Here is a 19,454-nt window from a genome sequence, read left to right as displayed (position 1 = left end):
AGTTTTGGCGTGAAGTTCACACTCTCACACTGGCTCTCTCGCCCTTGCGAGTATGTTTTTGAGCTGAGAAAGGATGGGGGGAGGTAAATTACTCGTTATCACACAGAAGGAACGTTAGATTTGATGTTTGAGATTCCGTTTTTAAAAGAAGTCTTCTCGGGGATCTTGACAAGTTTCGCTTGGCAAGCGATATTGGAATTGAATTTGTGTAAATCCCATAGCGCGCTGTCGAAGCGTGCATGTGTTAATTGAGATGATTTCTTATTGGATTAATCTTACATCCACACAAAGCACATCACGAATCAATCTGCGATGATCCGTTGCCTATCCATCATGCTGCTGAACTGGCATAAACCTTGCAAAGCATTAGCAGAATCAGTTGCTAATAGAAAGCTGGTTCGTAAGCAATGGCTTGTCACAGTTTTGCCATAGGATCGAACTTGCTTGTGCTCATTAGCAAATCGCTGGTGATAATCGAACCAGAGCTAAAATCGTTCAAAACAACGACACAGCTATCGACCAGTTGTCCACCTATTAACACGTTTCAGCATCGACAACGGTCTCCGCCGTCACTGTGAATTTATCCCTAATCACGTCTTTCGCGTAGGTAGTGTTAAAGATGCGTGATTTGTCATTGAATTGTTAAAAAAAATGCAGTAGGTTAGAGTCATGTTTTAAAGTCAACAATTGTTTAATTTAACAATCAAGTAATGAATGAGAACATAGATTAACGAATTAACTATAAATTAACAGAGGTAATTTACTGATATGGTAGATCATATTATAAAGCTTCTCTTCTGATGTTTCCTGACTCAATAATTATAATTGAAGTGAGTGCTCGTTAATAAATACTATATTCTAACAATTAATTTAATACTGCTTGTTATAGCTCTGATATGGAATGCTGTTGATCATGTGTTACAAGCAGTGTTTTCAAATCGTCAGCGCTCAGTCTTAGTTCTGGTTTATGACAGTCAAAAGAAAAACTAAGTCGCTAATCATCCCCTCTACCTAAGCAAGCCACTGCGAAGTTCCTACCGTACTGTCCAGGGAATAATTTTGCGTCAATCTTCTCGATTCACGACCCCTACTCCATCGGACGCTCCTTCCGGATGGCGGCAAACAGACGTTCCATCTTGGCAATGAACGTTTGCATTTTGGGAAAGTTTTCCATTTCCTTCCGCTGTGCATCGGTGCAAAGGTCTTGCTGTATCGGTTCGTTTGGATTCCACAGATCGAACGCTGTCGAGGCGTTCGCGTACTGTTTGCACGTATCGACTATCTGGTGCAGATCATCGAGCAGCTCAACCGTCATCGCGTAGCGGCCCGCATCGTGCTTCCGGTAGACCGTACGCAGATCTATCATGTTCGATCCTACCAGGTGAAAATCGGGAAACTGAAACGGGAGAAAACGGGGTAACATTGTAGTCAGGATTTGTGCTATGCGTTGCACCGGTGAGCGAAGCAAACGGGCGAGAGAGTGAGCGGACATGCGTTCAACTTCAATTTCCCCTTTTGGCGCATACGCTTTCAGGGTTTTAAGGAGAAATATGGAGAGGATTGTCAATTGTTTTCGAACGATTTTCTTGGTTTTTTTCGAAAAAGAACTGTAGATAATCCTGTATGTTCCTGGACATGATCAGATTACTTAAAAGCTTTAACAGCTTAAGATTTCTCGACTCGTTGTAACTCTGACATGATAAAATAGAACAAGAATTGCAATTGTACTTACATAGTTTTTCGCAAAGTTGATGCTGTAGAAATACTGCCCCTCCTCAATGGCACGAACTTCGTCCAACACCCAGTCGATACATTCTAGCGATGTTTTGCGATGGAAATTTTCCATAAACTGACGATCGGCAGAGCTTGTCATACACTCGCTTCTTTGAACATTTGATGTAGCGGCATCGGGATCAGCATTATATTCTGGACGATTAAATCCTACCGCTGATGCAGCAGATGCAAACGCAGAATCCGTTGCTTGACCGCAATCACCGACCAGTGGCATTTTGGTCTGCTGCGGTTTCTTGTACCCAGCGAACGGTGGTGGTGGTGAGTTGTCCGCAAACCCGGGCGGAGGGCAGGTTACGTTCGGGTAAATCCCTGCCCGTATGTACGCACCATCACTCAAGTTGAGCGTCGATTCAGCAGCCTCCTCAATATCGTCCAAAGCTTCGTTCGAGCCTTGGTTTGCATCGTCTTTGAAGTCTTCGACTTTGGAGAAAATGTTACACCCGCCGCGCTGTTGCTTGGCCAGCTTGTTCAGGTTGGTAAACGATTTGATGAGCGATTGGATCAGCTCGTGCGTCGTCTCGTGCCACCGCCCGAACGCTTCCAGGAAGTTCGGGCACAGCTCGCGCTGGATCGATGTCAAGCCTTCCGGTTTGCTGTGCACGTAGCCCTTGATGATGATCCAAGCATTCATGATTCTGGTGAACACAAAGATAAAGTCTTTCACCGCCCAGGCAAGCCCTTGCGAGTTGATGTTCGACATCACGTTGTCCGTTTTCACCAGATCCTGCTTTAGCCGGGCGCACAGGCTGTCGATTTTCTTAAAGCAGGGACGTTTCTGGTGGCACGTGGCAAGCGCTTCTGCCTTTTTGCAACCGTCCAGGGCTGTCTTTACCAGCTCGTGAAACTGTTCGAGAAACTGATCCGGAGTGGAAGTGGTTTTGCCCAAACTGCATGATGCCGATGTAGTTTCTGGAGCTTTTCTGTAGAACATTTGGGGAAATGTACTTAATAAATCCTAACAAATTGAAACTATCTACCTATACTTACGCCATTGTCACACTCTCGGGGACCAAAGCAGACTTCATTGCTTCAGAAGGATTGCTTGCAATGACACTCGATACCTTAAATTCGAACGTCGAAGTAACCGATGACGACGGCGACTGACCAATAGCGGCCTGGACATGGTTGCTTTGCGATGATGACATGGCGATGCCGGATGAGTACGAAAAATGGCAACTAAGCACATACGCTTGTGCTTTAAACAAATGTCTCTAACCAAAAACTTAACCTCATATCTACTTACTGCATCTGTTCCAACGGTCTGGGCACGCCGTAGACCCACATCGGAGGCGTCGGAGCTCGAACCATCAACAGCGGCACGGACGGGTATTGCTTCATTCTTGAATGAGAATGACGATGAACCGGTTGTTGTGGAATTGATGGAGGCGGAACAGGAAACATTTGCATTTGGCTACGTTCCTGATAAACGCAAGAACCTACAATATTTGGCGGTGTTTTAAAGAGAGAAATCAGCAACTCTCCACACGTGCACTACACAGCCCAGATACTAACCAGTTTGGACTATACAGTTGGAATTCATCTTTTTCCCTTCCGATGGATACTGCACAGCACTACTAACTTTGTATTTGTACCGGGTTTCTTTTCCGCGAAAGATCTGCACACGTCCGAAGCGTTCAGGACACCGACAAAAATGACCGAGACACTCCGAGACGGGAAACACCGAGAACTGTCGGTGGGTAGCTGCATGGCAACCGCATCTCCAAGGCTACTACAGATGGTTGCTATGCAAAATTGTGCGTGATTTTGCGAGTTCTACGGATGCTGTATCGCCATCTCGCGCCTTGCGACAAATGACAAGTTTGGCAGCACTGGATAATTAAACTGATAATTGAGAGGTAAAAAAACCAGTGAAATAGTAACATAAAGCTCCCGTTACATTAATTTTGAATGAAATACTCAAAATAATACGTTTCATTTTGCAATTCGAGCGATATTCGTCTTGTGAACGGTATGTCCGTGCGGCTGTGAAACGCTTCAACTCCGTACCATAAACGCGTCCCCACGAGAACGAAACAAAACTGACAGCCCACAACTACACACGCACCGCGTCAGTTTTGATGCGGATGGCTCTAAAAAAATAAATACACCACCTTTAGGCAGCACACACGCACCAAAAACACATACACACAGTGAAGTAACAGGCAAAATAATACTTGTCGCAAACCCGGAAAATCAAAAACGGAAATTCCAGAACAAAGCAACCATCAACCAGCCCAGGGCCCCAACCGGGCAAGGAACGCGGACCATCGCATCCATCAACACACACACATCAGCAGCAGCAGTGCACCCCGGAGGAGACCAAATAGCAAAGCACTTTCTCTCCCTCCCCACCACACAAGAAGAAGAAGCCGATGATGATGCCGCCTCGTAGTTGATTGATATTGTAGCATAGCTGCCTTCTCGCGTTCAACTACAGCGCGAGTTTCCGCCGCGACCTCAGGATTGTTTTTCTTGTTTTTTGTTTCGGTAGCAGTAAGTTTAGTGAAGTCAGTGTAAGGAGAGGGCAGACATCCCTATAGAGCAAATATACAATGAGCGACGTTATCAAGTCCCGGCGTGAGAAATCACAGAAGCGCAAGATGCTGCTCGCTCAAACGGTAAGCAAAAGATCCACGGTGGCAAAATGATGTCGCTCGGGAAGGGACGGGGTAGGGGCGATGTTGGGCATGGAGGTTGCTGATCCTTCGGTTGTTGACATCTTTTTCCCCTTTATCTCTGCGCATCATCAACACAGTTTGGTGTGTCCTGCGTGGAAGACCTGAAGCACGTACTGGGCACTGCGGAAGACTCACCGATCAAATCGCAACGGTACGAGGACGAGGAAGCCAGCACCTCGAAAACGGTCCAAACTGCCGAGGGTTTAGTGTATCGGGATTCGTCCACCTTTCTAAAGGTTTGTATACAAACTTGTTCTGATCCGGCAAATTCCAGCCCAATTCATGGTGGCATTACCTTTACACACACGCACACACGTACCTATTTCAGGGCACACAATCGTCCAATCCGCACAACGATTACTGCCAGCACTTTGTGGACACGGGACAGCGGCCCCAAAACTTTATCCGCGACGTCGGCCTGGCGGACCGGTTCGAGGAGTACCCGAAGCTGCGCGAGCTGATCCGCCTGAAGGACGAGCTGATAGCGGAAACTGCCACACCGCCCATGTACCTGCGGGCGGACCTCAAAACATTCGATCTGAAGAACCTCGGCACCAAGTTCGACGTGATTCTAATCGAACCACCGCTCGAGGAGTACGCACGGGGCGGTGCAGCGGTAGCGGCTGGCGCTCCGCGCAACTTTTGGTCGTGGGACGAAATCCTGGCGCTGGACATTGGCGAGGTGGCCGCCCACCGGAGCTTCGTGTTTCTGTGGTGCGGCAGCTCGGAGGGGCTCGATATGGGGCGCAACTGCTTGCGCAAGTGGGGCTTCCGGCGGTGCGAGGACATCTGCTGGATACGGACGAACATCGATTCGCCCGGCCACTCGAAGATACTGGAGCCGAAGGCGGTGTTCCAGCGCACGAAGGAGCACTGCCTAATGGGGATCAAGGGCACGGTGAGACGGTCTACCGACGGGGACTTTATACACGCGAACGTCGACATCGATCTGATCATCTCGGAGGAGGCTGAGTTCGGCAGCCTGGAGAAGCCAATCGAAATCTTTCACATCATCGAACACTTCTGTCTCGGGCGGCGCCGGTTGCACATTTTCGGGCGCGACTCGACGATACGGCCCGGCTGGGTGACGATCGGGCCGGAGCTGACCAACTCCAACTTCAACAGCGAGCTGTACGCCAGCTCGTTCGAGGAAAATCCGACCACCGGGTGTACCGAGCGGATCGAAGCGCTGCGACCAAAAAGCCCGCCCGCGAACGGGAAGGTGTTGCGCGGTCGGGGCCGCGGTTTCGCCCGCGGTCTTCGGGGGAGATCGCGCGTGTAGTGAGCTGAGTGAGATAGGATATGGGGAGGGGGGATAGGTGTACCATACCGCGGAACGGAAGGATGAGCGAGATCGACGGCCGACGAAGAAGAAGGATTCCTTCCATTATGTTTTCTTTTCATTTCATTTTAACAATCACCAGCAAAAGCAAGAAAAAAACGGCAAATTACGCTAATAACAAATAAAAACCTAATATTTTCAACAAACACGCGCCCGTGATGGTTTTATTATTCGTCGTCGCTGTCGTATTCGCAGTTTGGATCACGAACCGGCCCGTCCACGCTGGTCGTACGCTGCTGCTGCTGCTCCAAATGGCGATTCAGGTGGCGCATGTAAATATCCAAATCATCCTCACTCTCATCCTCCTTTTCCACCTCCATCCGGTTGCATGACCGCTCGGCATTGGCGGTAGCGGTGGCGCCATCCTCCTGCTCCTCCTCCTCCTCCTCCTCCTCATCGTCGAAATACCTTTCCTGCTCGTCCTGCTCCACCGTGTCCAGATCATCGTAATCATCCGAATTGTCCACCTTCGTGTAATCGAACTCCTCCTCCTCGCCCGCTATAAACCTCGCATGCATAATGCCAATAAACTCGTCCCGCAGCAGATCCCGCTCGCCCGCCGTCACCAAATGGGCGGGCGGTATCGCAAGCCGTCGCTGGTGGGCCCGCTTTTCACGCGCCTCCCGCTGGGCGGCGACTCGTTCCTCTTCCTCCTCATCAAAATTGCCCCACTGGGCGCGCGGAAAGCCGGGCGAGCTTGGGCGCGACCGATCCGTGATCCGTTCGGCGGGCTGCGAATCCTCCTCCTGCTCCTGGTGTCGCTCTTCCGTTTCCAGCTTTTGCAGCGTTTCCTTCGCCTGATCCTGATCGATTTTGCTGAGCAGTATGCCAACGACACTCTGCGGCACCGGGACGCTTGCATCCCTTTCGCGCTTCTCCCGCTCCGTCAGGAACTGGCCCACGAGCTGCTCGTACAGCAGGGGATCGCGCTGCATCATTTCCGTCTCGCTGAAGTACGTCCCATCGGTGCACATCCGCTGCAGGGCGGCATAGCGCCGGTTGCGGACCTCCACGGCGCGGCCCCCGTTCCGCAGCCGCCGGATACGCTCCAGATGGTAATCGATCTCGTACCGCTCGTCCGGACTGTAGGCAAGCGTTTGCTCGTCCTGCTCGAAGTACCGGAGATGCTCGTCGTGCATGAAAAACCCGAACCGGGAAAGGAAGGTGCCGTGGCTTTTGTTCAGTACATCGCGTAGAATCGTTCGTTTTTCGCTGTCCGTTAGTTCGGGATCGTTTATTTGTTGGTTTTTGTAAAACACGCGCGGGTTGCCGCTGATATGGTCGAAGATGTCGTTTTCGTTTACAAGAGATCCGGCACTACCACCGCCGATGGTTCCGTTGATTCCTTCTTCCTCATCCTTTACTTCTGCTTTCTGCAATGAAAAACACCATAAATTAATGATTTATACAGACATTGATAACCGTTTCCGTTAAATTACCTTCACATCAGTACCCATTTTGCATGGCCTGCTGCTATTCCAACGCACTGCTTTGTTTACCAACAAAGTGACGACGAAGACGGCTGGCTGTGCGCGTTTGTGTGCGTGAATGTCAAGCGAATCGCGAATAGAAGCGCGTTTCCATATCGTCTCGCGAAGGATTGGGAGGAAATATCACGCTTAAATCGTCACTGTAAAAGCATTTCCTTTTGAACACGTTTTGAATTGTTTGTGCTACGCAACGTCACTCCATTATCACGCACTATCCACCATCACCACCACCATCATCACACTGCCTGCCTGCCCCTTCTTCCTGGGGCCCTCTGTTTTGATTCACGTGGTGCATAAATTAACCATTTAACGGATGTAAGGTAGCTTGATGCTTGTTGTAGTTCAATTGAGCATCATGAGCTTTAATTGCACTATTGCACCTGTGGGCGATCGATTTTCCCACGAATGAAGGACGACGTGATGGAGAGGATGATGGAGAGTCACAGCACTGTAAGGGGCAAAGTGATGTTTAATTTCACGCAAACCAGAATAAGGAGGACTCTTGGCAAAGAAATTTAATAATTTTTGAGTGGATCGACAATAGTATGTTGTAATATAGGTACTAAATAAATTTCGACGCGTTATTAAACAGCTACAAATGGGACAATACAAACAGACAAGCAAGTGGCATGTGGCGTGACATGTGTTCAACGGATCTGCCTTTGTAGAGACACAAAAAAGCCTTATTGCGGCTATCGGATAGTGTCCGGCGATCGTAAAGTGGAAAGGAAGAATGATCGAAGGCGAGTTGGTATTGTCTGGATGAAAATAGCATGGACTCATAGCCAGTAGCAGTATAGAGATGAGGCTTAGACCCTGGAAATGGACCCAAAAGACGGAAATGCTCTGTAGCTGTGTACAAATGCTGTAGCTGTAGCTTTATACTTATATTAATTTTTATTGTATTCTTTATAGAATAAGATAGGGTGTAAATTGAAGTATAAAAGGAGGAAAATATAATAGATCAGTCATACACTAGCATTTAAGCAGTGAGTTTCTTTGTTTGGTGCTAGTAATGCTAGGGAATCCCCCGGTTGAAGGTTTGGGCGAATGCGATTGCCTTTTCTACGACATCTTACAACATCAGTAGCGGCGCTACCACGGCATAGACTTCCCAATTTACATTGGAAAAGAGGTAACTAGCCTGGTAGCCCAATATTGAAAGTAGTTTGGTAAAGGAGAGTATGAACGTTAATCGCTCCTGAATCCCTTTTCGCTGGATGTACTGTTCCGTGGCAAAAGACGGTTGAAAAGCGCTCCATAACAGTAGCAGACCTGTTTATTCGCTTGACAAAGGTCAAGCAGGACTTCAATACCATTTTTTAAAATAAAAGTATTAATGCCTTTAATATCATAGCTCGATGTTCTAAGCTCTAACTAGATTCATAATACCAAAAAGCAACAGATTTAAAACACCAGAAAAAACAGTTAATAAAAAAAGACCCGTTATGAATGAGCATCTAGATAGTGATCATCCCAGACCGGAACTAAATTACGAAAAAACCGGAACTTGCATCTCAACTCGAAGTGCAACACAACATCATCATCATGCGCTAAGCTTTCCAGAAACAAAACACTACGCAATGACTAACGCGCGCACGGTACGTACAACACGCACCACTTCCCCCAAAACCTTCTCCTCGTGACGTGTTTTTTTCAATTGAACCACTACGTACACCGCCGATCGCATCGATTGATAAGGGCGCGCGTAAAGGGATAATTAAGGAACATTGCGAATCGACGAAAGAAATCAACACAACACACCGAACGCCAAAACCTTTGCCCGCGTGTGCGTGTGCTCTGGCAATTGTACAAACGGTGCAATGGTCCAAGTAATCGATCGCTGGGCGATGCCACCCGCTGCTGCTCGCCGCTACTAACGTTTTTAAGCTAGCAATTACAAATATACTAACGAGCCCTGGGTGGGGGAGGAGGTTGAGCGCGTGTGCCCCTCAGTGGGGATTATATCGTGTGCGTTTCCCATCATTGTTTATCACACTGGGAATGTGTGCATCCGCCAGCAGAAGAGAGTGCGTTTTGTGGGTCATAACGCTTCCAACACTGACGCTGCTTTATAAATTGGTCTATATATATATTGGTTTTCATGATCTTCCAAGTATCTTTAGGACACTTTCCGAAGGATATCCCTTTTGAGATTGAAGTGCTCCATCCAAAGGAAGTACAATCATCTCTTCCCACACGCAAACACTGATACAAACGAGAACTGAGCGACCTCTTCTAATGATGCTGCGTGTATCGCTTATCTCTTTATCGCGATCACAGCTCGCACTGCTTGCAAATTCTGTGCAATTCCGGAAAACTGATCAATAGGAGCTCCCACCATCGATAGGGGGTGGCAGGTACGTACCTTTGTGTGTGTGTGTGTGTTTGTGCCCAATACGCACAAGTTCTAACTGCTCACTACGTCAGATCTGGGGTAGTGCCAAACGTTGCGTAGTATAAATAGGCCAGTTTCACAACCGGATACGTTTAAAGCGATTCTAAAGCTTCTCCGGTAAGCTTCGACTCAGTGCGGTGTGGTGGCCAACAAGAAGCAGCAGCAGCAGCAGCAGCTGGCAAGTGGCAGTTCCTAGTGCGCTGGAATAGATTAGAACAGAACCACAAGTTACTACTAGTGTATCAAATGTGTTAAGGGTGCGAGGAGATTTCAAACTACGAAACAAAATGTCGCCTGTGTCAGTGAAAAGTAGGTGTCAGTGGAAAAGGAGCCGCCGCCTGCGATCCTCAATGCAGGGTTTTGGTGACATGTTAATGTGAGACCTCACTTACCTCGTTACAGGGATAACGTGTGCAGTAGTGTTGTTGGTGGCGCTGATTAGTCACACAAGTGGTCAGACGGATTATTGTGAGCCGACGTTATGTAGTAAGGACTCTCTTGAAGTGGACGACCTTGCTTCGGTGGTTTAAAAACGGTGTTTGTTTCTGGTTCTTGTACATTCCAGAGAACAACCTAGTACATGTAGGATGTGGTAAGAGCGAGAATTACGGCCCATACTGTCCCATCGATCGACAGCTGGTGCCGATGACGGAGGAGGTCAAAACCTACATCCTAGACCTGCACAACGTGTTCCGTGCCAATGTCGCACGTGGTGAGGTGACCAACTATTCTCCTGCCTCTCGCATGCCAACGCTGGTAGGTGGTACACAGTAGTAACAGACGTAGTAGGCGCAGCGCAGGCGAATACAATCGTGTTTCTATCCCAACTATTCTAGATCTGGGATGAAGAGCTACAGAAGCTGGCCGAGTATAATGTGAAAACCTGCATCTACGGGCACGATTACTGTCGCAACACGAAGCTGTTCCCGCTGGTCGGCCAAAACATTGCCGCCAACTCGTTCTACGGCATGGAGGTGACGCCGCTCGACACCATGACCGAGCTGCTGCACAGCTGGTACGCGGAGAACGAGAATGCCAACCAGGATTACATCGACAACTATCCGCTGCTCGGACAAGATCCACCGTAAGCATCGGGAGTGGTCACCTCGGGAGGGATGCAAAGGGATACTAACATCCTGAGTATGGTCTGCTCCTCTTACAGCAAGGATATTGGACACTTTACGCAGATCGTGATGGACAAGGCGACGGCCGTCGGGTGCGCCATGATCCAGTACACGCAGAACGAGCAGGGTCACGATTGGGTGCACCAGAACTACGTCTGCAACTACTCCAACTCGATCGCCCGTGGCCATCCGGTCTACATAAAGGGCAATCCGTGCGAGTTGTGCGTGACGGGCTGCAGCGCCAACTATCCGGGCCTGTGCAACATCGGTGAACCCGTGCAGCCTACGGCGGCGTGGTAAAGTGGAAGATGTCCACCGCTTCCAGCACAAAGAAAAACCGTGTATTTCTCGTACATGTAATGTTATGTAATTTATTTGTACAATTACCCGAGAGCATGTGTCCCCGTAAGCCGCTACTATATACGACACCACTATTAACTTCCTCCCCCCACCCCCTTAGTAAAAAGGACGATGACATTAAACGAAACGATCTACGATACGAGCGCTAACTATACACGTTGGGTTTTGACTGTTTTGTACTAGTTTTGCAAGAATCCTAATAACATGCTTTACTGTTTCAGTTTAGGTACAACTTGCCCCCTCCCCCTCGGACACGTAAACCTCTTTTTCCGTCATGTTGAGGAGTTAATTTGCGTGTTTTTATATTTGATTAAACACGTCCATTAACTCTGGTACATGATGGTAAAAGCGAGCAACGAATGACGATTGATCGGGAAGTGAATAGTGGCAGTGAAACCTATTTTGCGTATTTTTGATAGGAATTACTCTTTCCCAACATGATTTTTGGAAAAAAAATCGCGGTAGGTATACTTCTGAACAGGAAATTGTGGTTATGTTTCGACAAGGAAGTTGGACATCGTAGACATATTTCCAATATCGATATTTGGGCAAAGTAATTCTTTAATTAAAAGATATTTGATGTTGTTTTATCGTCTATTATCTTACCAACTTTGTTGTTGGACACTTCACTCACTAAACAAACCTCTGAAGGACAGGAGAGCACTTTTTTCTGACGAATGATCATGAAATTGCTTGTTATGACCAACAGTTGACGAAATCGTTCAGTGTGTTGCTGTGATGAACTATGGAGCTGTTGAAGGACAAAACACGAATGCGTATTTTAATTACCATTTGTGTTATAAATTGCAGGATTATTATGATTTTTTAAAATATCATAAATACTGGGTTAATTTTGTGATTTCAAAACATAATTATGGCGTATATGTAATTGTTTATGTTTCCATCTCCATACCATTAATGAATTTGCTCGGTAGCGGATGCAACTGTGTCGGAACTGCGTCATGAGTACAACGAGTATAGTTACTTTGTATGGGTCCAACTGAAATTAATGCGATTTCAGAAAATGAAACGATTGAGAAATCCGTAAGCAAATCGATATGCCCCTAATATTTGTGTTTTTTTTATGCAAATAACTTCAAGTCGCTGGACCTGGAATCAGGAACACTTCGAATCCCTTTCGTAGGTTCGGGTGGATCATAGTGTCCTGCGCTTCGGAATAATCGCTGTATATGTGAAAATGCAAATAAACAATAGAATTGCAATCAAATGAAGACCTTTTTACGTTTCCTTGCATAAACTTTGAGAACATTTTTGAAATTCCAACAGCTTTTCATTTAGCCGCCTCCCGTTTTCCACTGCCGCTTTATGCTGCATGGGCACCGCTTGTGCCGCTGACAGCCGATTTTGACGCTGCCGCAGTTTCGGTCGCCGCTGTCAAAAGTGCGTGTTGTTTACGATTGGCCGAACGCGGCGGGTTTGCTTGGCCTTTTGGTGTGTTGTTTCCCCCGAATACCTCGCTTGTACCAGCGCCGTTCGTGCGCGGCCAGAGCTCAATAGAAACCGAAAGCAATAGCCGAAACGTAGCGTTAGTTCCGATGCGTCCATCGATTGGCGGCGGGCGAGTGTTGTCCCAGTGGCGATAGTAGCAAAGGAGGTTGCATATTTACGCGCGCAATCGTATCGCACCGGAGTGTGTGTCCCGTGTTGTGCGTGTGTAAGCGGGCTCCCCTTCCATTCCCTTCTTCTCCTTCTCGCCCATTCGACTGTTGAGCCGGTGTCGATGCGGTGGACATTGCGAGGGAAATGCAAAACACAGGCTGCGAACCATCGGAAGCAGCACCGGCCACAGCCCCCGAGGACGAAGTGAATGCAAAGTATCGACAAAAGTACCGCCGGCTAAAACGGTACATGAAGGATTTGGTGTTTGTAAGTGCCCCGATTTGGATGATTCGCCCTTCTTCCCCCTTGTAGAATGTAAACACACACACGCTTATGCGCCCATCTGCCTCTCCGTTTTGTTACAGGAAAATGCAACACTGTGCGATCACATAGCACAGGTGCAGGAGAAGATAAGCCAGCGTAGTGAGGAGCGACGGTTCATGCTGAAGAAGCTGCTGGACATCGAGAACGAGCTGGAGACGCAGCTCGGCCGACCGTGCAGCAAGCTGAACGAGCTGATCGCGAGCAGTTTACCACCGAAACGACAGTACAAGAAGCGGGAGAAGAATGCCAGCGCCACCTCCACCTCCACCACCGCCAACGGGACGGCGGCGGGTGCGGCGGGCACATCCGGGGAGCCAGGCCCGGACACACAAGATACTCAGGGAACCGTGCCGCCCGATGGCGTCGTGATGCAGAACGGCAAGGACGAGGGCGGAGAGGAAAGCACCAAATCTGGTTCGATCGAACGGCACGGTGGCAAGAACGGCACGGCCATCCGGGTGGGCAAAAAGCGTGGCCCACATGCTGGGAGCAAAGCGGCCGGAGCAGCGGCAGGCACTAAGGTGCGACGGAAGGCCCGGATGGGTGGACCGGCGGCAAAGAAGCAGCGCACGCAAAGCATCCCCGTCGACCAGTCCGGTCACCCGTCGTACCCGGTCACGATCGGGGACTTTACCGTGCACAGTCTCGGCGAGGTGGTGTCGGATCGGCCCGCCTACCACACGGAGTGTACGCTCTATCCGATCGGCTACACGGTCACGCGACCGTACGGCCACTACAAAGATCCGGAAAAGCGCTGCCACTACACCTGCCGCATAGTGGACGATGGGGAGCGGCCCCGGTTCGAGATCGTGCCGGAATGTTCGGACCCGTCGGCCGTCTCGTCGTCCACCGAGGATACCAGTGAGCCGAAGGAGGCCAGCTCCACGGCGGACACCATCGCCGGCTCGACGACGGACGAGTGTCATGCGGAGCTGCTGCAGCGCATCAACACGGCGCTGAACGTGCGCTCGGTCGATACCCGTCCGCTGGGCGATTGGTTCTTCGGACTGGCCCACCCGATAATCGCGAACCTGCTGCAGAGCTTTCCGAGCGCGAAGCGGTGCACGAACTATCGGGGCGTCGGCAAGCGGGCGGCTCGGGCCGCCGGCGACAAAGAGGACGATCCGACGCTTAGCTACGATGCGCTGGTGCGGCACGTAACGATTTCGGCGTATCGCACGGTGCCGGAGATTAAGGAGGAACCGCCGGACGAACTGTTTGACCATTCGGATGGCAACTCGTTCAGCTTGTCGGTGTAGCGTAGCCCTGCCTCCCCCCGCGCGGGATTTTTCTGTACATATAGGCGCAAAAGGTGGTGTAGTCGTGAGCATAGCATTGGGATGATGATTGGGGTGGGTCTGAGAAACACTCTCTCACACACACACACAACCGGTACCTCTACGAGCACATGTTCCCCCCCATGCATGTTTCGGAAAAGCAGGACACAGGAGGAAGAGAAGCAGTTCCTGGGCGACGGATAAACAAAAACAAAACAAATAGTCTAAAGAGCGTTTGCTCCAAACCCCTCCAATAATACCAAGGAATGAAATCAGAGTAGGCAATAAAGGAAACCTTCTTTTCAAAGATTGAAAACATAAAACCCCACCGAGAGAGAAACGATCGCTTCGCAGTAGGCCTCGATTTCGAATGAATGTAAACGGGCGGGCGAAAGATGAATACGCTTGAGTAAGTTTATTTTTGTGGCCTGTTTCACAGTACACAAGTTTTGTTTTTTTTTTTGTTTTTATACATTTTGCAAAGCCTAAAACGGGCAGTCTTTCGTGTGTCGAACTTCCGGTAGCGGTAAAAAAACAATTTCTACAAAACCTTTTCTCCTCCATCACACGTTTTTGTTTTGTTTACTAGTAAGTGCCGGCGGTCCCCCTGTCACCCGAGGGGCGGTGGCTTGTGTTCAGGATAGTAGTCCGTTTTTGTTCATCCTGACCGATTCGAAAGCGTACGTAAAAAGGCAACTTCTTACAAAAAGAAAAACATAGCAAAAAAAACCCCTTGAAAACCAAACTCATTATTCCCTAGAGGGCCCAACTGTAGCTTTCCACTGCTGTGTGTGCCTCTATTTGTGTGCTTTTTGTCCATCTTGCTTCCAGTTTCTATCACCAAATATCCCTCAAAACACACACACCCATACGCGACTTATGCTATAAGTACATCGCTAACGTTGCTGATTTACTTCCGATTTTACCGCACCTCTGCCAGGGTTTTTTAAATATAATCTCACGGAAATCTGGTTGCTGTTGTCTACATCTGTTGCCGTTACGATTCAACCTTCTTAAAAAGCGCAGTCCATTGTTTGTTTGCTTGTAATAATAGAGTAGTTGTAATGTAGTGTATGTGTGTGTAGTACGAGCGATGTTGGATTACGTTTAGTTAGTAATATTAGTAGTTAACGTTGAAAATATCATTTTATTCCACGTCCACGACAGCCACACGTGGCATAAAACAGTTGCATAGTCCCCCCAGTAATCGTGTATGAAAGCAAAAACATAAAACATTGCAAACATTCCCGTTCTAAAAAAAAGGATCCCCTTTTCGTTGCTGCCTCTGATGCGCATCCTGATGCGCTTGTCTCGCCCTTCTTTCGCGCACCATTTCACCCGGTTTGCTTCCTCGATTCTCGTTTGAGCCACGTGTCATTTGATCCATAAATCGGTCGTTGTGTAAAGCACAGTTCGTCAGTATTACAATTACATTATACATTACCGGAAGCGGGGGAGGAGAGCAATGAGAAGCATTGCGTGAAGAAACACACCCCACTATCGTCACGCCCCACACCGCCCCTATCGCCTGAGCGGCCGGTTCAGTACGGGTTGGTGCTGGTGGTGTAGCTGAGCCGTCTGTACCGAGGCAAACGAGGACGAGGCAGCCGACGGCGATGGGGAGGGCTGACGATGGTGCGAACGATGATGGTGGTGCTGCTTTTGCGAAGAGTGATGTCGATGTTGTTGCTGTTGCTGTTGCTGCTGCTGCTGCTGCTGCTGGTACATAAACGAAGAAGACGAGGATGATAACGGTGGCGTTAAGCCACGGCCTCCGCTTCCGGGCGTGAGCGGTTGCGATAGGGCTGCCTTGCCGGGTTTCGTTCGTCCCCGGAAGAGAGCATTGGTGAGGGCAACCACAACGGAGAACAGTTTCAGTGGTGTTTCACTGCAAAGAGAATGAATCCGTTACTGGAATGAAGCCATCCCCACATCTCCCAACGTGTTGGATTTTCCCTGGCTTACCACACGTCCACCTTCGGTGTGGCTTCGTTCGCGCTGATGATGAACAGCGGAAACAGCACGGAAAACACGCACCCACTGATCACGATCGAGTTCGGCAGCTCGGACAGGGCGGCCAGCGGTAGCCCGAAGCCCAGAAAGTACGGCCAGTTCTGCTCGATGTACGTCAGCCGCTTGTGCAGCTCCCAGCCCATGTTGAACCACTTGTACTCGAACGCGTACAGCGAGCAGAGCAGGCTCATGTGCACCATGTAGATGGCGGTGCAGGCGAACGGTACCGGCACCGGCAGATACTTCACCGCCGTGCTCTGCAGCAGAAACAGTATCTGGATCAGCAGGCTGATGAGCGTGTCGGCGATCAGCTTGCTGATGCTGGGCATTAGCTGCGGCCGCCCCTTCCGGAACTTGTACGCCGAGTCGGCAATGTCCTGAAACCAGAGGCTGTTGACGATCTTGCTCAGCAGAAACAGCGGCGTCACCCAGAGCGAGTTGAACAGCAGCGACAGCGAGGGCTGCATCCAGCCCCACACGGTCGTCATGGTGGTCGAGTTGCGGAACAGATACCACAGGAAGAGATGCAGCCCGGGCAGCACGGCGTACTCGAAGAACAGTATGCTCAGCATAAAGATGCCACCGTTCAGCATCGAGCACTGGAGCACACGCTTTAGCACCTTGGATTCCCTGGAAAAACGGGGAAAGGAGTGGCGTGTTTAGAGTCGAGTAAAAAGGGGACGCAATTTGTCAGCAAACCACTTACTCGATACGCTTCGAGACGAGTGAACTCGAGGACGATGTGCGAGGAGCTGGGCCGGGCTGGGACGACGATAGGCTTTCCTTGGTGCGGGGCAGCACGGATCCGCCCAGCAGCGGTTTGGTGGCGGGCTGGGACAGTTTCCGGTTCGCCTCCTTGTCCAGATAGAACACAACCGTAATGCCTTTGATGCTGTCCAGTACCCCGTGCAGCACGGTTGTTCCTACTCTCTGTCCAGAGCCGAAAACACACAAAGGAAGATGAGTTTCACGGTAGAGAAGGTGAAGAAGGATCACTGGGAAGGGGACGAACGGGGGGGAGGGTGGTGAACTTACATATAACGTTTCCATCGTGCTGGCCGGGGGGTTGTGCTGCTGGCATGTGTGTTACGCGGGATGATGAAGGTGCTGGCGGTCGCTGCGGTCGCAGGTTGTAACTATCACCCGGAGGGAACTGTGTAATTGCGCGTGTGTGTGTATGTAACCTAGGATGGCGTAAATTGTGAACCAATGGGGAAAACAATCACGCAGAGAGAGTGAGAGGGAGCGAGAGCGCGCGTGCACGACGTTGTGTGTGGCGCAGGCAGGTATTGTTGTGAGTTGAATGATCAACAATCAGGAAACACTCACACGCTCTGGGCTACACACACATACACACAAGAACAGACGGAATTGGGCTTTTGCGTATTTGCGGAAACGGTGCAGGAGGAGCGTTTATAAATAAAAATACGTCGTTGAAGATGGAAATGATACAAAACGATGGTAATAACGGACGATGACAACACGGACAAACGGAGCACCTTGCAAGCACGGTCTTGTGGAACGAGGGAGAAAGAGCGAGCGCGACACCGATAAAGAAAGACAATGCATACGCGATTGCAACTGGTGCGAGCGGGACGCACGACGAACAGCTTTTGACAGCTTTTGTTTACAGCCAGCACGGCCAGATGAAATTGCGTCTGCAAAGTGTCAACAATCTTGCGAGCCAAAAAAATAAAACGACCACAAAGGGAAAATTACAATGTCAACGATAGGGAGTCACTTTGGAGGATTAAATTTTGGTTTTAATTACGGTTAGCACACACTTACGGAAATTAGGGAACGGTGGAAAAAAACACTGGAGAACGGAGAATTTGCACCGAGGTGTTTACCACTGTGTGAACGGTCCAAATCATCTGTTTGGTGGCCCACGGATGCTTGGACTCGAGCAGTACCTGGTTGTGTGTGCGTCCGTGCGTGAGTGTGTGTGCTCGGATCGAGGCAAAGCGTGAAAGCGAGAACGAGAGAGAGGGAGAGAGAGAGAGGCAGAGAGAGCGAGCGCGGTTGTTCGCAGTCCCGTTTCGGCAGCTGACAGCTGACAGCTGAGAGCGTTCGAGCAGTTTTGTTTACGTTTTACACCTATCAGTAATATTGCAGAAGATGCTGTGAAGGGGCGGTCGCGGATCGGGAATCCACGAATAGTTTGGTAGCTTTTAGCGGCCCCGCAATGGTAATCTACGGCGTGTATATTGTGAACAAGTCCGGTGGGTTGATATTCAACCTGGACCACAACCTGCCCAAGATAGAAACGGAGAAGACGTTCAGCTACCCGCTGGACATCAATCTGGAGTACGAGCCGAAACGGATCTCCGTCGCATTCGGCCAGCGAGATGGAATCAATGGTGCGTATCGTGTGCTTCCTCACAACGGCAGAACACAGTGCTAATTAGACACATTCTCTGGTTGTAGTGGGACATCATTTGGTCGGCGTAAACGGGATCCAGGTGAATGGTGCCGTCCTCGAGGATGGGCGTGACGTGAGGGAAATCATCGAAAGCAAGGACAGCTATCCGCTGTCGCTCAAGTTCAGCCGGCCCAAGATGACGACGAACGAGAAGATTTTCCTGGCCAGCATGTTCTATCCACTGTTTGCGATAGCGAGCCAGCTCAGCCCGGAACCGAAGAGCAGCGGTATTGAGGTGCTGGAAGCCGACACATTCCGCCTGCACTGCTTCCAGACGCTGACCGGCGTAAAGTTTATGATCTTTGCCGAGAACAACCAGCCCGGCATCGATGTGCTGTTGCGCCGGATCTACGAGCTGTACGCGGACTACGTGCTGAAGAATCCGTTCTACTCGCTCGAGATGCCGATCCGGTGCGAGCTGTTCGATACGAACCTGCAGACGCTGCTGGATCAGGTGGAGAAGGGCGGTGTGGCTAGTATTTAAGGCGAGCATTAATTTCAGAATAAAATTATGGATGATATCAATTTCGTGGTGTTTGTAAAATGATTTCTACGAAGCATTTATGTTTTTTTCCTCCTCGGTACTCGCAGGCGCTCGATATTATCGAGCAC

General features: G+C 49.6%; 7 protein-coding genes across 9 annotated transcripts; 4 read left to right on the top strand and 3 right to left on the bottom strand.

The window, feature by feature from the left end:
* Positions 1–55: 55 nt before the first annotated feature.
* LOC1277841 (protein mitoshell) lies at positions 56–3,419 on the bottom strand. 2 transcript variants are annotated; one of them, XM_061660719.1, is made up of 4 exons: positions 3,038–3,419; positions 2,782–2,970; positions 1,733–2,714; positions 56–1,396 (listed from the first exon to the last, which is right to left on the bottom strand). In XM_061660719.1, the coding sequence occupies exons 1-4, from the start codon at positions 3,199–3,201 to the stop codon at positions 1,088–1,090; spliced, it is 1,644 nt and encodes a 547-aa protein (XP_061516703.1). In that variant the 5' UTR covers positions 3,202–3,419; the 3' UTR covers positions 56–1,087. The 2 variants fall into 2 exon arrangements, with proteins under 2 accessions (XP_061516703.1, XP_061516704.1); XM_061660720.1 differs by having other exon boundaries at positions 2,782–2,922.
* LOC1277842 (N6-adenosine-methyltransferase non-catalytic subunit) lies at positions 3,408–5,960 on the top strand. Its single transcript, XM_317346.4, has 3 exons — positions 3,408–4,412; positions 4,550–4,708; positions 4,801–5,960. The coding sequence occupies exons 1-3, from the start codon at positions 4,347–4,349 to the stop codon at positions 5,752–5,754; spliced, it is 1,179 nt and encodes a 392-aa protein (XP_317346.3). The 5' UTR covers positions 3,408–4,346; the 3' UTR covers positions 5,755–5,960.
* Positions 5,950–11,811, bottom strand: LOC1277843 (coiled-coil domain-containing protein 97). The gene is made up of 3 exons (XM_061660732.1): positions 11,793–11,811; positions 7,254–7,752; positions 5,950–7,187 (listed from the first exon to the last, which is right to left on the bottom strand). The coding sequence occupies exons 2-3, from the start codon at positions 7,269–7,271 to the stop codon at positions 5,982–5,984; spliced, it is 1,224 nt and encodes a 407-aa protein (XP_061516716.1). The 5' UTR covers positions 7,272–7,752; positions 11,793–11,811; the 3' UTR covers positions 5,950–5,981.
* Positions 9,673–11,340, top strand: LOC1277845 (antigen 5 like allergen Cul n 1). Its single transcript, XM_061660735.1, has 5 exons — positions 9,673–10,011; positions 10,105–10,188; positions 10,268–10,458; positions 10,539–10,786; positions 10,865–11,340. The coding sequence occupies exons 1-5, from the start codon at positions 9,990–9,992 to the stop codon at positions 11,124–11,126; spliced, it is 807 nt and encodes a 268-aa protein (XP_061516719.1). The 5' UTR covers positions 9,673–9,989; the 3' UTR covers positions 11,127–11,340.
* Positions 11,812–12,567: 756 nt separating the features above from the next.
* On the top strand, positions 12,568–14,730 carry LOC3291651 (transforming growth factor beta regulator 1). The gene is made up of 2 exons (XM_555357.3): positions 12,568–13,073; positions 13,172–14,730. Exons 1-2 carry the CDS (start codon positions 12,951–12,953, stop codon positions 14,387–14,389), a joined length of 1,341 nt encoding a protein of 446 aa, XP_555357.3. The 5' UTR covers positions 12,568–12,950; the 3' UTR covers positions 14,390–14,730.
* Positions 14,731–14,807: 77 nt separating this feature from the next.
* LOC1277846 (etoposide-induced protein 2.4 homolog) lies at positions 14,808–18,340 on the bottom strand. 2 transcript variants are annotated; one of them, XM_061660731.1, is made up of 5 exons: positions 18,209–18,340; positions 17,456–17,604; positions 17,127–17,350; positions 16,373–17,050; positions 14,808–16,295 (listed from the first exon to the last, which is right to left on the bottom strand). In XM_061660731.1, the coding sequence occupies exons 2-5, from the start codon at positions 17,468–17,470 to the stop codon at positions 15,929–15,931; spliced, it is 1,284 nt and encodes a 427-aa protein (XP_061516715.1). In that variant the 5' UTR covers positions 17,471–17,604; positions 18,209–18,340; the 3' UTR covers positions 14,808–15,928. The 2 variants fall into 2 exon arrangements, with proteins under 2 accessions (XP_061516715.1, XP_061516714.1); XM_061660730.1 differs by lacking the exon at positions 18,209–18,340 and adding an exon at positions 17,750–17,942.
* A 15-nt stretch (positions 18,341–18,355) lies between these two features.
* On the top strand, positions 18,356–19,367 carry LOC1277847 (trafficking protein particle complex subunit 4). Its single transcript, XM_317351.3, has 2 exons — positions 18,356–18,780; positions 18,848–19,367. The coding sequence occupies exons 1-2, from the start codon at positions 18,606–18,608 to the stop codon at positions 19,324–19,326; spliced, it is 654 nt and encodes a 217-aa protein (XP_317351.1). The 5' UTR covers positions 18,356–18,605; the 3' UTR covers positions 19,327–19,367.
* The last annotated feature ends 87 nt before the right edge of the window (positions 19,368–19,454 follow it).

The sequence above is a fragment of the Anopheles gambiae genome, chromosome 3, assembly GCF_943734735.2.
Source record: "Anopheles gambiae chromosome 3, idAnoGambNW_F1_1, whole genome shotgun sequence".
Classification (NCBI taxonomy): Eukaryota; Metazoa; Arthropoda; class Insecta; order Diptera; family Culicidae; genus Anopheles; species Anopheles gambiae.
The sequence above is the reverse complement of the archived record's forward strand: the minus strand, read 5'-3'. Positions and strand labels throughout refer to the sequence as shown.